Raw genomic sequence first — 16,004 nt, 5'->3', positions numbered from 1 at the left:
ACACATTTGTTTTTTCACCTTATTGTTCTGTTCACTGCTTTTTAAGACGTTGAACGCAGAGAGGGCACTCAAGTCAGTTTGAATGCATTTAGAGTATGCACTGAAAATAGTACAGAAATATGCCAACTGAGACACAGCGAGGGATTTTAGTGCGCGGCAGGAAGTGGTTGTAGTCGCCAGTCACTTCCCGATCGAAAGAAGAAATTGATTTGTTATCGCCGTCACTGCTTACTCTGTATATTGCGGAGTTCGCCACAAGTCCATTATTTGTACAATAAAAGCAACCGATGTTTCAATCAATAGACCAGCGGCACAGATTATCGCACTGATGAAACTGAGAGAAGGCTTTAGTCAATACAGGAATCACATGAGCTCCAAACAAAGATAGATCTGTCTTATTGTACTCTGTCCCTGTGTATGTGTTTGGTTTTCTGATTATGAAATTGGAACAATTGTTGACTTTTAGCCCCATTAGCTGGGAGACGCAGGTGGTTCGCAGTCAGAACCCCCCACCGTCGCCTGAGTGTACGTCAGGTCAGCTCCCGGCCTCATGTGGCGTGAAGATTTCCCCAAAAAACGAGAAATGATGCTCGCTTATTTTTACACCTGCACCTTCGCCGAGATTCATATTTGCATTATACATAACATTCTTGTAACCCCTTGCGGTTATCTGTTTCGCACTTAAACCGCGGTCATCCGCATAAGAGGCGAGCGTGCTGACTTAACGGCATTCGATAGTCGACATGGCTGGCCGCCCTTACACTCCTCAGAAGCAATACGAGAAGCTAGGCCGGTGGTCAGCAACCCGCGGCTTTAGCACTGTCCTAGTGGCTCCCTGGACCTCTTTTAGAAATGTGTGAAAATTAAAATAATAAGGAAAAATATATATTTTTTGTTTTTATAAATTTTCTGTAGGACAAACATGACACAAACCCTCCTAATTGTTAGAAATCCCACTGGTTGTTATACATGCTTAACTAATTAGAGTATTTGGCGAGCGTCGTTTTGTCCTACTAATTTCAGCAATCCTTGAACTCATCGTAGTTTGTTTACATGTACAACTTTCTCCGATGCTGCCACAGAAAGACGTGCTTTATGCCATTCCTTCTTTGTGTCAATTTGTCCACCAAACTTTTTATTCTGTGCGTGAATGCACAAAGGTGAGCTTTGTTGATATTGTTGATTTGTTGAAGTGTTAACCAGTCATATTTGGTCAGTGCATGACAGCAAGTTAATTGATGCTAGCATGCTATTTAGGCTAGCTGTATGTACATTTTGCATCATTATGCCTTGTTTGTAGGTATCTTTGAGCTCATTTAATTTCCTTAATTTCCTCTGTGTATTTAATTTGTAATTGCATGTCACATGATACATTATCTGTATGTAATATTGGCTGCATTTCTGATAGTTGTTTGTGTGCCATGTTGTCCCAGACCACAGCAAACGTTACCCAGCTCGCAAAGATTGTAATAAATCCATTAGAAGAAGACAGCCTGCCGTTTCCTTTAACTTGGACACACACATTTATACCTTTGGCCATTTTGAGCCAGTAATTTCCAGAAGTTATCTCATCCTGTGAGAAGCATCCGGTTTACTAATGATTTCCAATGTTGCAAAAATGTGTAAAATAAAAATTTAAATGCAGCATTTCTGTCAACAAAGATTTGCGTCAGTTTTTGATAGTTGGCTATTATAGCTAATATAGACACTTACACCATGTGTTGCCTACATTATAACACATTATAACTCCAGACAGATTATTTTTGTATTTTTCGTCCAATATGGCTCTTTCAACATTTTGGGTTGCCGACCCCTGAGCTAGGCGAACACATGTCCACAAGGATAAATATATCCTGTGGCTTACCACAGGGATCAATACTTGGACCAAAATTGTTCAATCTTTATATAAATTATATTAGTCTGTCTGTCTGTGTTGGCCCTGCGATGAGGCGGCGTCTTGTCCAGGGTGTACGCCACCTTCCGCCCGAATGCAGCTGAGATAGGCGCCAGCAACCCCCGTGACCCTGAAAGGGACAAGCGGTAGAAAATGGATGGATAGATAGATGGTAATGTGATAAAAGACTTTAAGGTAGTATTATTTGTTGACGATGCAACAGGGTTTTGTTCAGGAGAGAACACACAGAAGATAACACAAATAATAACAGAATAAATTAAAACATTAAAAATATGGTTTTACAAAAACACACAATCTTTGAATCTCAGTAAAACTAAAATAATGCTCTTCGGTAACAGTAGAAGCGAAAGTCAAACAAATACAGATGCAATTGAAGTTGAAAAAGTAAAATTAACTGAATACCCCATAAAACAAAACAAACAAAAGGTGGCAATAAACACGCCAATAATGAATAAAGCTAAACATGTATTGGACCAAAAATCGCTTCATATTGTTTACTGCTTGCTAGCGTTACCATATCTGAGTTATTGTGCAGAAATATGGGGAAATAACTACAAAAGTATGCTTGGGTCGCTAACTGTGTTACAAAGAGATGAGTTAGAATAACACATCATGTTGGATAAAGAGAACATACAAACCCTTAATTTATTGGGTCAAAAATATTGAAAGTCCACGGCATAGTCAATTTGCAAATAGCTAAAATTAGGCACAAGGCAAACTATAGCCCGTGATCCAAGAAAGTACAGCAATTCTTCTCAACAAAAGAGGAGAAATATAACCTAAGAGAAAAATGTAACTTAAAACACTTCTATGCACGTGTAACCCTTAAAATCTTTAGTATACCAATATGTGAAATTAAATTATGGAATAGATTAAATAAATACAAGAAACAGTCTACTATTGTGATCCACTTGAAGTAACTGTTCCAACTTAGTGTTTACAAAGTACAAGTAAGAAAAAACATGATAAACATTCTGAACATACTGAAAATCTTGTTCATTTCACCATATGAAATACAACTTCCTTCATTATTTATTAATTATTTATTCATAATGTTATTATTTATGGAGTATATAAATTGAGAACAGGATGTGAAAAAAAGTGTTAGAAATTGCTATGAAATGGAATACCGGTAGGACTAAGTAAGCTCTGCTTCTTCCTACTCCTTTTCAAACATGTCGAAAAGAGAAACTGGAAATGGTGATGTATCATGTTGTAATTGTAAGCATGTACGGAATAAACTCCAACCATAACCATTCAAATTGTGTTGCTTACATTTGACAGTTGTTAGCTTCTTTTTGGGCTTGAAAAAACGGATATGGTTACTTATTGCACTACAATGTAGCATCCTCGCTAGCGGCTAACGTCCCTCCACTTCTGAGTTACTAATCACAGCTTCCATTCCGGCAATTAAACTACGTTTCTTACAAGTATAATCCTGAGAGGACAAGGAATAGCTTGACATGCGACACTACACACTGTAAAAGGATAAGCTTACCACAAGCTAGAGCTGTTGAATGTTGAGCAAAGGTGGGCGGATACATACAATATCAACAGTAACGATACCAAGTATAATATTATTATATGTTCGATACTAAAGTGGTTTGATCGATATTTTTTATTATTATGAAAATATTTTGTCGTTATTTTTTCAGAAACTCAGTAATTAAATGCCTGGACACAGAAAGACATCAAGGGTAAAAAAACAAAACAAAGGATTTTAATCAGATACAGGAGTATGAAATATTTCAAATATTTAATTGATATTTGTAATATCTACATATATATTTCAGATTTTTTGTTAAGTGGCTATTTAAAAGTTAATCATTTGCAAAGCTTTGCGTATAGGTATTGTGCTATCACTAATCTGCCATGTTTTAGGTGATCATTGCTTTGACTCCTGGTTCTCTTTAAGTGATAAGAATGTAGAGTAACCTAATCGCTCCTTGTGTTCAAAATCAGTGTGCCGTCATTGTCCTGTGAATGAGAAAACATACTGCATTGCATTGCACTGAGTCACTGGAGAGAATGATGTCATTTAATGCAAAATATTCAATGCAGTGTTTCGACTCGGGCTAGGCGATACGGCTGAAAACTGTATCACAATATAAATTTTTAATATCGGTACATATCAATAGTTATTGATGTTTTTATGACTAAATGGCAATAAGGGCCGGTAGAAAAATATACATTGTTTTATTAATATATATATATATATATATATACAGTACAGGCCAAAAGTTTGGACACACCTTCTCATTCAATAGGTTTTCTTTATTTTCATGACTATTTACCTTGTAGATGGTCACTGAAGGCCTCAAAACTATGAACACGTGGAGTTTTGTACTTAAACAAAAAAAATGAAATAACTAAAAACATGTTTTATATTCTAATTTCTTCAAAATAGCCACTCTTTGCCCTGATTACTGTTATGCACATTCTTGGCTTCTCTCAATGAGCTTTTTAATTTCTTTTTTAAATTTTATTTTAATCTTTTATTTTTTTTTCCCCATTCCCCCCACCTGTTTACCTGTATCTCACCTTTTTTGTAAGGAGCGCCGGAAGTTGGCAGACCCGTCAGCGATCCTGTTCTGTCTCCCTGTAATGTTTGTCTGATCTTGAATGGGATTGTGCTGAAACTTTTAATTTCCCCTCGGGGATTAATAAAGTATGTCTAATTCTGATTCTGATTCTGAAGAGGTAGTCACCTGAAATGCTTTTCACTTTACACGTGTGCTTGAAGCTCAGATGCATGCGTGCGTGAGTTCGTGCGCATGCGTATATAACCCCCTCCGCTTTGACGAAAGAAAGGTAAACAAATGTCAACACAAGCATGGAAAACAGTCAATGTAAACAACATTTTAAAATCACATTGAACGCTTAACAATAAGCTCTTAAAATGAAAGTGCAAAAATAGGGAATGTGTAAGAAATGTTTAATAAAGTAAGAAAATAGTGCAATATTGTGAAAATGTAAAGAAACCTGAGAACTATTTTCTGCAGGTTTAGTGCTATGAAGTTACAGCTGTGCTCTAAAGGGCGAGCGCTAAGGTGATGTGGTATTACCAGTCTTAATAGGGACGAGCGCCTTGAATCATTTACAGACCACATCGGTCTTACTATGGTCTGTTTTACAAAAATCTGCCATACTGGTGAGGTGACTTTTTCTCTTTTATCCACAATTTGTTTGCTTTCTGCAGCACTCATTTTCAGTTTCTCTTCCCACTTCATGCAAAGAATAAACTGCGAGACAACAGGATGTTGCGACCACACCAAACCTAATAGCTGATACTGTTACCTGATTGGCTGTTAGTGTGTCACTCCCATTGATCAGTGTTCACTTCCTGTGTTGTTCGGTTGTCAAAAAGTGAGTGTCTCAGTTCATGCAATCAACCTTGCGTCGCAACTTCCAGTTTCTTCCAACATAGAAAAAAAAATTAACGTTTTATTAAACACATTTCCTGACTAAGAGCGCACCAGAATATAAGCCGCGCCCACAAACAAAAAAACTAAAATGTCCCATATGTTAGCCGCACTGGACTATAAGTTACAGATATAAACGTTGTGAAATTGGTTATTTTCACAGAAAGATTTTGTGAAAATTTTCTTTAACAGCTGATCAAACAAAATGTAAGTCGTTGTCAAGCTAACTCTCTAATCAGCTGAACAGACTCCACAGTGACATTTTGGTGAATTTATTTTATTTTTGAGAATCTGAAACAACACAAAAAGAATGCCGTTGTATGTTAATAATGCTAATAAAGACGTTTGTAAACGTGTTAGCATATTAGCTAATTCTAATGATGCTAGCTTTATTACCCTGCAGTAGTACATACAAATATGCATGAAAAAAATACCATCAAACATGTGAGCATGAATTGTTTTAGTTATATTGTAAAATTTACAAACGTTGCTTGGGGTGATGAATGAAGAGACCATATGAGTAGAAACACTGTGGATGACTAGTAGACGGAAAAGCACTTGTGCTTCTTGTTCAAGACACTAAACAAAAGAAAATAAAAACTCGCAGCACCTGCAGTGAGCGAATTTTTCCAAAATATGGCTTTATAGCACAAACAACTTTTTAGTGTCTCCACAGGTGTTTTTTATAAATGAAAAAAATGTTGAATACAAAACACTATGGCCGTTAGTGAATAAAAATCTATCAATTAACCAAACCGTTTTATAAGCCGCAGGCTTCAAAGCGTAGGAAAAATTTGCGACTTATAGCCCGTAAAATACGGTAATATTGATTACATTTCTATGCTGATATTTGTTTATTTATTTCCCAGCCCGAGTTTGCACTCCCTATCTCTGTTTAATCACGTTGTGTGCTCCGGACGCTAAATAGTTGTCAAATGTTGTTGTTCAAAGAGTTGCTATCACGCGCTTAGCTCCGATCTGGAGCTGTAAAAGCATGGTTGTCACGAAGCACAGCCTGGGGGTGCTTTAATACAAATTAAACTCGAAAAATTGTGTGAATTGAGCAACAAGTCACATTGTTAAGATACCATAAAGTAACAACACAAATCTTTTTTAGCAAAGAAAAAAATTATATTTTTTGCAACTTTGCAATGCAAGCTTTTCCTGTGGCCTGCGTGATCACCAGCGGTCACTCTGAACTGTGTGACCTGACAGTCAGCCTTTTCAGGAAGTCTTTTTGTTGCCTTCCTGTTTGATTGTGACACTCTGGGTCAACAAGTGGTTTGTGTGTTCAAACCCTCAGACGTCTCCAATGGGACTATGACATCCACATTCCAAACATTTCACCAGACCCCTCTCCTCCTTGTCTCCCACCCTCGCCGGGAGTGATGTCAGAGTCACATACTCCCAATGCCGTGACTGAGCGCTTTTGCAGAGCACCGAAACGGCAGGCGCTAGAGGGGGCGTGGCCTCTTTGCTCCAGCATTTCCTGTGCCAAGGGAAGCGCATTCCTCTAGTCAGACAGTCGTGTAAAAAGCACAACGTGTTACTGTAATCTCCTGGAAGAGGAGGTGTTAATTCTTGACGTGTGCTGGGGATCAACCGCATTATTCCCCGCTACTAAAACAAACATAAATATTAAGATGAATAGCTGGGTTGCAATCACGTGACCTCGAGGCACATCCGCAGACTTACGGGTTTCAGGCGATGTTCGAGAGCTCCATTAGGCTACTGTTTATTTACCTGAATCAGTGCATATTTGGGCGTATTTTAAAAGGTTTATAGACAAATGAGAAACATCGGTTAAATGGTATGGATTGGATTTTTGCACTATTAAGAAAAATATATTTGTAAAATATTTAAACTATTTATCATCACCAAGACGTTACTGCTTGCACTTCATTTGACACTCACAATGATTTATAGAAGAAAACATCATGTCTTTACATATGAGGGTTCCACAAATTAAATATTGATCCGTGAAAGAAAAAGTTGGACTTATTCGTGCATTGCTAAGTAACATATTGGATTTACATAACGAATGCGGTGCAGCTGTGATCGAGACGCTAATGAGAAAAAGGACATGTTTTTTTGCAGTTGATTTCCTGCTACAATTTTAGTCTCATCTGCAATTCATGTCTGCAGCTGTTTTTATGGTGTAAAGTTCATATTTTGGCATTATTTGTCTATAGCTGTCCCTGTTGTTCAGCAATGTTTGCTAGCGATATCAAGATTGAGTATATGCTGTTGAGTCTACCAGCGATGTATTCATCTAGTTTATTAATACTATTAAGGATGTTTTCTTCATGCTAACAAATATCACCAGAGACGCTAGGATGTGGTCATCTGTGTCCAACAAAGCACTTGGCTTACATGTACACCAACTACTAAGCTTTTAGTTTCTGTTATGAAAATAGAGAAAGAAAATAAGTTGAATTGGACCAACAATTACAATATTTATTACTAGGACTTAACATGACGTTAGTTTATTTGCACAAGCAGGTCTTCGTAGTTATATTTAGGCATAGCAACCACAAAATAAATCAAAATATACCCATCACTTGTCCTTTTTTACGTTTAGTTCTGCTCTTAAACACTATTAATATAGTAGAGAATAAACTCAATTGCATCACAGAAAGTTTCTCAAACAAATCAAATGTTCAAACCAAACATTTTACAAAGTGATCACTGCAGACACGAGCATGGTATTCCACAATATAATGAAAGTGATATTTTAAAGAGCCATTTCCTTCTACGCTCTTTCGTTTTTCCCTGACTTTCTTACCATTTCTTTCGGGACTCAATGAAATGTCTTTCCTACCTCTCTATTTGAATGATTGGAACACCCAAGAACAAAACAGCAATACAGCATTTTCCGCTAAAATGCTACACTCATTCTCACTTGTTTTAATGTTACGCTGAAGCTGCTTGACCATCGAGTGAGTTAAGCCGTGCAGAAGAAAAACGGATATGATGTCATATCCAACCCAGCTATAGGATGGCGAGCTCATTTGAGACTGATAAGGTGCTTATTGCATACAATGTGTGTAAAAGTTCCTTCATCATGCGTGTGTTTGTGTCTCTGACAGGACAAGGGGAAAGGACAAGGTCTGGTAAAGAATGCCGCCTTGGAAGAAGAAGACGCTCAGAACCTGGAAGTGGTTTCCTTCTGCAAAGACATAACAAGGTAACACCGGTTTTATTGCCCCCAGGCTTATTCCAAAAATATAATTAAACACACAAAAAATACAAATAAACAAGGCTGCAAGAGTTGTATCAAACATTTTGCTTTACACAGATCAAAAGTCTGCTTACAATAAAGCCTATGCAAGCTGTGGTCCAAAAACCTCTAAGGTTTTATGTACATACTTTTTTTTTTTTCTTCATCACTGATTATTACTCATTGCAGACTTCATGAGAGCCAACAAACATAATACAACATCACTTACTGTACAATGTCTGCTGTCATTAGAATGCCGATTGCTTGGATGTTCATATACTCCCATTTAGATGAAAAATTTCTCAAAATCCTCACAAAGAAACGGAGGGTGATGCGGGGGGGACCAAGCGTGTCATTTCGTGTCATTCTCATTAGTTCCAGGTCCTAAATGACTGTCAAAGTGTACCATCTGGTTGTATTATATCCTGAGCCATCTACTTTCCAGGTGAAAGGCATGATCTGCAATAAACTTCCAAGGAGCAGGGAAGCGAGGAAACAGCAGACTACTCGATGATGTAAACATAGGCACACAGGGTCGTGATCACGCCGCCACTATAAATATTTTTTTCTGCGTTAGCGCTTATAATAAGAATATCACTAATACCTGGTTAATATTCAAGTCATGAAATATAAATGGAGTATTGTTGGCGCTTTTTGAATGGTTATTTATCTGATTTTATAATGATTGTGAACGATAAGCAAAATTCCCAAAAAAGTGCAGTTCCCCTCTAATGTAAAATCAAATGTTATGTTAATAGGTGAGAGACACATTACTGGGGTTTAGACAGAGTATCAAAAATAGGCATTTTTATTAGGGGAGAACAAAAAAATCGATTCACATTCAAATTGCAATTGTTTTTCATCCCGATTCTAAATCGATTCACAATTTTTAAAAATCGATTTTAGATATTAAATATATTAATTTGTCATTTTTATTTTTGATAAGAATTCATTTAAATAAATATGTTATTCTGCCATCTCCATGCAACCTGAACAAGCTTTTTTAACCCTTTCTTTTGTTTTCCAAAAGTTTCATTATCATCAATCAATCAATCAATGTTTATTTATATAGCCCCAAATCACAAATGTCTCAAAGGACTGCACAAATCATTACGACTACAACATCCTCGGAAGAACCCACAAAAGGGCAAGGAAAACTCACACCCAGTGGGCAGGGAGAATTCACATCCAGTGGGACGCCAGTGACAATGCTGACTATGAGAAACCTTGGAGAGGACCTCAGATGTGGGCAACCCCCCCCCTCTAGGGGACCGAAAGCAATGGATGTCGAGCGGGTCTAACATGATACTGTGAAAGTTCAATCCATAGTGGCTCCAAGACAATTATAAATTATAATTATTATATTAAATAATACATTGCAAAAATTGGTTTGAATGGAGAATCAACTCTGAATTGAATATTCACCCCTGGAATAGAATCAAATCAATCAGATTCACACCCCTAATTTTTGTTGCTTTTTATGCGTGCAACCATTCATCACGTTTTTCACCATTCACTTGGGCTTTTGAGACGAAGCCCCCGATAATAACAAGGCTCTACTGCACTACATGCTACAGGTAGCGATAAAACATGAATGTGCGTCCTGACCGCTGCATGAATCTTCTTGCAGCCTGCGCTCCAAATTCCCTCACGGCGACATGGCCACCAACCCCGGCTACGTCTTCAGCCCCGTCATCGCCCAGAGGGACGCCGGAGGGGACACCAGCTGCTCCGTGAAGGTGTCAATTGAAATCTCCGACTCTCAGCAGCCTGTTACTTTCACCTGTGATGGTAAGGAGCGTTGATTGTGGTTTAGCCTATGGAACAGATTTTTTGTCCGCGAGGTCTTTATAGTGGGTTGCGGAAAGTATTCAGACCCCTTTCTAATTAATGTACACTCATCACCCCATATTGACAGAAAAAAACTGAAATTTTCGCAAATATATTATCAATTAAAAAACCCTCAAATATCACATGTACATAAGTGTTCATAGCTTTTGCTCAATACTTTTATTATAATTTTTTCTTGCAATCAGACAATATTTTGAAATTATTAGATGGAATTTAGATGGTAAAAATTCCATCTATTATACGGAAAATATTGTCTAATTACAAGAACATTTGAAAAGTATATGAATAAGAAAACATAATTAACCTTTTTGAGAAATTTGCACCTTTGGCAGCAGTTACAGCCTCAAGTCTTTATGAATACGATGCCACAAGCTATCTTTGGGCAGTTTTGCCAATCCCTCTTTGCAGCACTTCTCAAGCTTCATCTGGTTGGAGGGTAAGTGTTGGTTTTCATCCAGGATGTCTGTGTAAATTTCTGCATTCATCTTTCCCTTTATCGTTTCTTTTTTTTTTTTAGGGAATCCCGGTCGTTAAAATGAAAGAATATTGTGGATTTCTTAACTCTACAAATTGTGTACAAGGCTAGAAATAACCAGCTCCCTGTTAACATCCAAACGCTATTTACAAAAAGGGATGGAGAATATACGTTGCACGGAGTATCAAACTGTAAGATCATAAGAGTTAAGAGTAACCGGAAATATTTTTTTGTCTCTTTCTGCAAGGTGTAAAACTCTGGAATAAATTAGGAATGCAGTTAAAAGAATGTACATATTTCATCCATCCATCCATTTTCTACCGCTTATTCCCTTCGGGGTCAAGGGCGCTGGAGTCTATCTCAGCTACAATCAGGCGGAAGGCGGTGTACACCCTGGACAAGTTGCCACTTCATCGCAGTGTACATATTTCAATAAATTAAAAAAACTAAAACTTTAGGGAAAATACTTTTGAGATGTATGAACAAGAATCTACGAGAATGTATAATCTATTACTGTCATTGTTTTTGTTTTAAGATCTAAATGATCGCCGTTGTGTCTTTGTACCATTGTAACCGTTTAAGGTCAAATGACCATGGGGCGTTAATTAACAAGTTTTTCTTCTTACTCCTTTTCAGGCTGAACAGTAGCAAAGAAAATGTATTTTTCGTGTATTCAATTTAAGAACAAGGTGTAAATGTGGATGTTTTATTTGGGTTGTATCGGCTCAAAATAAACAATGTACTTACAAGCAGATGGAAAGTAGTAGACAGAAAAGGGAGACTGTTCGCATTTTGGCTTGAAAACTAATGATAAAGGTGAAGCTGTAACACTAAAACGCCGCTAAGCAAGAGGTGCTTTAAAAGTATCATCCCTGCAGTACCAGGAATAGCTAAACATGCTTCACTAAGCCCTGCAGTAGGATATAATAGCTAACCACTAACAGCCAGCTGGCTCTCCTGAATGTAAACAAATGCAATGAGTAGATCTCCACCTGACATCCACTGTAATGATACAAAGTACAAGAGCGTATCTTGTCGCTACTATTATGATTACATCAATATTTTTTATCATCTCAAAATATTTTTTAAATTTAAAAAAATGTATGTTATCTTTATAAAGTCAGGAAATAGGTCCCTGGACACATGAGGACTTTGAATATGACCAATGTATGATCCTGTAACTACTTGGCAATGGATCCATACCCAAATTTGTGGTATCGTCCAAAACTAATGTAAAGCATACAAACTAAAAGAAGAAATTGTCTTTATTACATTTTAACAGAAGTGTAAATACAACATGTTAAAACAGAAAATAAGCAAATATTATCAGTAAATGAACAAGTAGATTAATTATTCATTTTCTACCGCTTGTCCTTAATAATTTAGAAAAAATAATAGAATGATAAATGACACAATATGTTATTGCTCATGTCAGCAGCCAAATTAGAAGCCTTTGTTTGGTTACTTACTACTAAAAGACAAGTTGTCTTGTATGTTCACTATTTTATTTAAGGACAAAATTGCTCTTGGTTTGCAATAACAAACATATGTTTAATGTACTTTATTTTTGTCAAAATAAAGCCAATAATGCCACTTTTGTTTTCTTTTTTATTTAGAAAAGTTTAGAAAATGATTGAAATACATTTTGGTAGCGTTGCCAAAATATTGGTATCGGGACAACCCTAACTTTTACTTTTTACTAAGAAATAGCTTTCCGTCAGGCCACTCTACCATACAGGGGTGATGGGTGGTTTGCTGCAGAGATGGTTGTCCTTCTGGAAGGTTCTCCTCTGTAGCTCTGACTGACTGACCATTGTGTTCTTGTTCACTTCCCTGACTAGACTAAGAAAACCACCCTGATGGAACTTGAGTGGTGCTGCAAATAGCAATGTTTTTGTTAGTTTTTTGATACATTTGCAAAAATTTTCAAATATCTGTTTTTTTCTGTCAAGATGGGGTGCCGAGTGTTCATTAGTGAGGAATAAAATGAACTTTTTTTGATATTAGCAAATGGCTGCAATGAAACAAAGAGGGAACAATTAAAAGGTGTCTGAATACTCTCAGTACCCACTGTAACTGCCAAAAAAGGTCCTTACTGGTTGAAGTGAAGAAAGGAGAGGCAGAACACTTCACCCGCTCCCCACCTCCTGCCCCGGAGGAAGTACACCACCTTCCTCTTCTGCATATTGCACCTACAATAGTTGAGTAGTGATGTTTCCTCCTCACTCCAAGGCATTCGACCAAGTTTCCTTGGAGAGTTGATACTGACCCCTCACACACCCTAACACCGAGCTCACAACTTTGCCTTTTGTGCGACTAATAGCTTGTAAATTCTCGTGTGTGTGTGTGTGTGTGTGTGTGTGTGTGTGTGTGTGTGTGTGTGTGTGTGTGTGTGTGTGTGTGTGTGTGTGTGTGTGTGTGTGTGTGCTTTCTGGGTGTGTGTATCTTACTGTCAATCCTGCTGACACCTCAGATGTTTCCAGTAATGGGCCTCAGCGTCATCATGTCTTACATCTGGCTGACTTGACCCAATGTCCACTGACTTGGCACGTAGAACTTCCTTTACCGCTTTCCCAGCTTCCTGTGTTCACTTCCAGTTCACCTTCTACAGACGAAATAAATATTTTCCTTTTTTTTTTCCTTGACAGCTTTTCAACATGGCTCCTGTGCATATAACAGGTGTCGTGATGGAGCCAGTACTTTACAAAACACCGGCATGTCAAAGACTATGTTCACACTGCAAGCCAATTCCGATTTTTTTTTTTTCTCCCACATCCAAGATCTCCAATTTTTAAAAATCCGATGCAACTGCAGTCTGAACGATCGTGTCGCATTCATCAGACAAATACGTTGTCAAATGCAAAATGATTTGCCAAAATAGACTGTAGCAAAAATATAGAGGGGATGAATGAGCAGAAAACTAAGATGCTTTAGGACTCAATGTCTAAAGATTGGTACCATTCCCATATGAAACGATCCTGTACCAATTCCCGGCACCTGGGAATTGATACCGGTAATACTCAACAGCATCAATTTTCATTACTTTTGTATGTGTTAATAAATGTTAATGTTTTTTGATTATAAAATATCAATTTGTATTGCAACCTGTAAAATATAGCTGACAGTAACTGCTGTCCAGTTGTTATATCTTGTTTTATTATCATATTTCTGAGTCTCATTTACAAGTCTGACATTAAGTTGCAAGTCAAAGACGTTAGGTGGCAGCAGTGTATAGTTTATGGGAGAGCCATGTGTAACAAGGGTATGGCCAACTCGGTTTTAACGTTGGTAGCAAACATGGTGCCCAGTAGTCACGTGAGATGCTTTTGGCCAATCATTTAGGAGATCCTCTGGCCATACTCTCCCTGATTGGTCAAAAGCCCCTCATGTGACTACAGGGCGCCATGTTTGCTACCAACTTTGGTCTATGTTGTGTTGTTTAGTTTTTTGTTGTGCCCTTTAAAGTTTTAATACTCTAAGTCAGGGTTGCCCAAATGTTTTGCCTCCATTGGGCTGTAGGCCTATCACAGTCATTTAAGCGTAGAGTTGTACAACAAAACAAGTGGGTAGTTTAATCAAGAGCCGCCATTAATTAGGTAGTCGCGATGATCACCTGTGATAGAATGCAACTTGTTCACTTTGCTGACAAGTTATTTAGTGATTGTGTGAGCTTTAAAGAGTAAGAATATTTATTACATTTTGGGAAGCCACCCTTTGGCGGGGCAAGTGAAATGGCCCATTTGGCCCACACGCCACATTACTGGCACCCCTGCTGTAAGTATTGTACTTATTAAGCACTGGCTGTTTGATTGTATCGTATATTTTCTGCTGGGGTTATTGCATAGCGCCAAAGTGCGACGAGTCTGCAACCGGTCGCGACGTGGAGCCCAGGTACCGAAACATGGTACTTTTGGAATTTGTGTGAACCGGTGCTCTGCGAGACCGGCGGGATTCGGTCGGTGCCAAAAAGGTTCCCATTCTTCTCAATGTCCCACCAATTCCACGTGGTCCTTGGAACACGTGTCAACATAAATATGCTCCCTAAACTGCGAGAAGCAAAATCCTCTTCCTTCTTAATCCATCCATTTTCTACCGCTTATTCCCTTTTGGGGTAGCGGGGGACGCTGGCGCCTATCTCAGCTACAATCGGGCGGAAGTCAGGGTACACCCTGGACAAGTCGCCACCTCATCGCAGACCTTCTTAATCTCCCTCGCCAAATAATTTGATTTAAAAATTAAAATAAAAATGTTGACTCCGGTCGAACAAAATGCCTGAAATGGCCACAGATGTGCCAGGACCGAGACCTACTTAAACTGGAGTTATGCTTACTTCCGTAAACACTGCAGCACGTGACATCATGCAGGTCCCATTTTGTTCACGTTGGAAATCGATTTTTGTTTGTAATTTGAACGACTATATAAATCAGTGATTCTCAAACTGTGCTAGGTGTACCACTTGTGGTACGCGAGCTGCATCCAGTGGTGCGCCAAAGAATCACTTGACTAAATACTGTGTTTTATTTTACTACATTCCAACACAGTGTTACTGTTCAAACATTATATTAAATATTTTTGTAAATGGAACCTCTGACTTGTTTTGAACAAATACTCAGGCCTACCATGCTACTGTATTTTAATGTCGATCATTGCGGTCATACTCGGTGAAAAAAGTTTAAGAACCACGGATATGAAAAGATTGGATTTAACAAAAAATCTGAATTAGGCATTTTCCCCTGCACTGTGAATGTAGCGTAAGTCCTCCATTGCACTGGCGGTATGGTGAAAAAAAATAACCACCATTCCTCTGATGGGTGGAGGGCTATTATTACTGGATCCCAGGGTGGTCTCCATCTCTTGAAATGTCTGGCCACTTCCACACACGTCTCCTTCAACCACCTTATCTTAACTTTGAAATCCATTTGCCATGGTTTTTGTCGCTATTAGTAGCAGCAAAAGAACAAAATAAGCTTGCTTATGTCAACAAACTCCCTGTTGGCCTATGCCTACAGCGTCAGTAGTTCCCTGCTGCAGTACTTCTTCTGGACCGAGAACCGGTTTGATTTGAAATTGGAGCCATGCAAAGCAGCATGCTGATTATCAGGTTGGAGTGTCTCTTCACAC

The 16,004-nt window shown here is 38.2% G+C and overlaps 1 protein-coding gene across 1 annotated transcript in view; it reads left to right on the top strand.

Annotated features, from left to right (window-relative positions):
• pik3c2a (phosphatidylinositol-4-phosphate 3-kinase, catalytic subunit type 2 alpha) overlaps positions 1–16,004 on the top strand; it is a 98,040-nt gene that overhangs the window by 31,734 nt on the left and 50,302 nt on the right. The window contains exons 3-4 of the mRNA XM_061894502.1: positions 8,427–8,524; positions 10,188–10,348. Of these exons, the coding sequence (XP_061750486.1) occupies positions 8,427–8,524; positions 10,188–10,348 (259 nt within the window). The remainder of the gene's footprint in view (positions 1–8,426; positions 8,525–10,187; positions 10,349–16,004) is intronic.

The sequence above is a fragment of the Nerophis ophidion genome, linkage group LG03, assembly GCF_033978795.1.
Source record: "Nerophis ophidion isolate RoL-2023_Sa linkage group LG03, RoL_Noph_v1.0, whole genome shotgun sequence".
In the NCBI taxonomy this organism is placed as follows: domain Eukaryota; kingdom Metazoa; phylum Chordata; class Actinopteri; order Syngnathiformes; family Syngnathidae; genus Nerophis; species Nerophis ophidion.
This window is presented reverse-complemented; position numbering and strand designations above follow the sequence as displayed.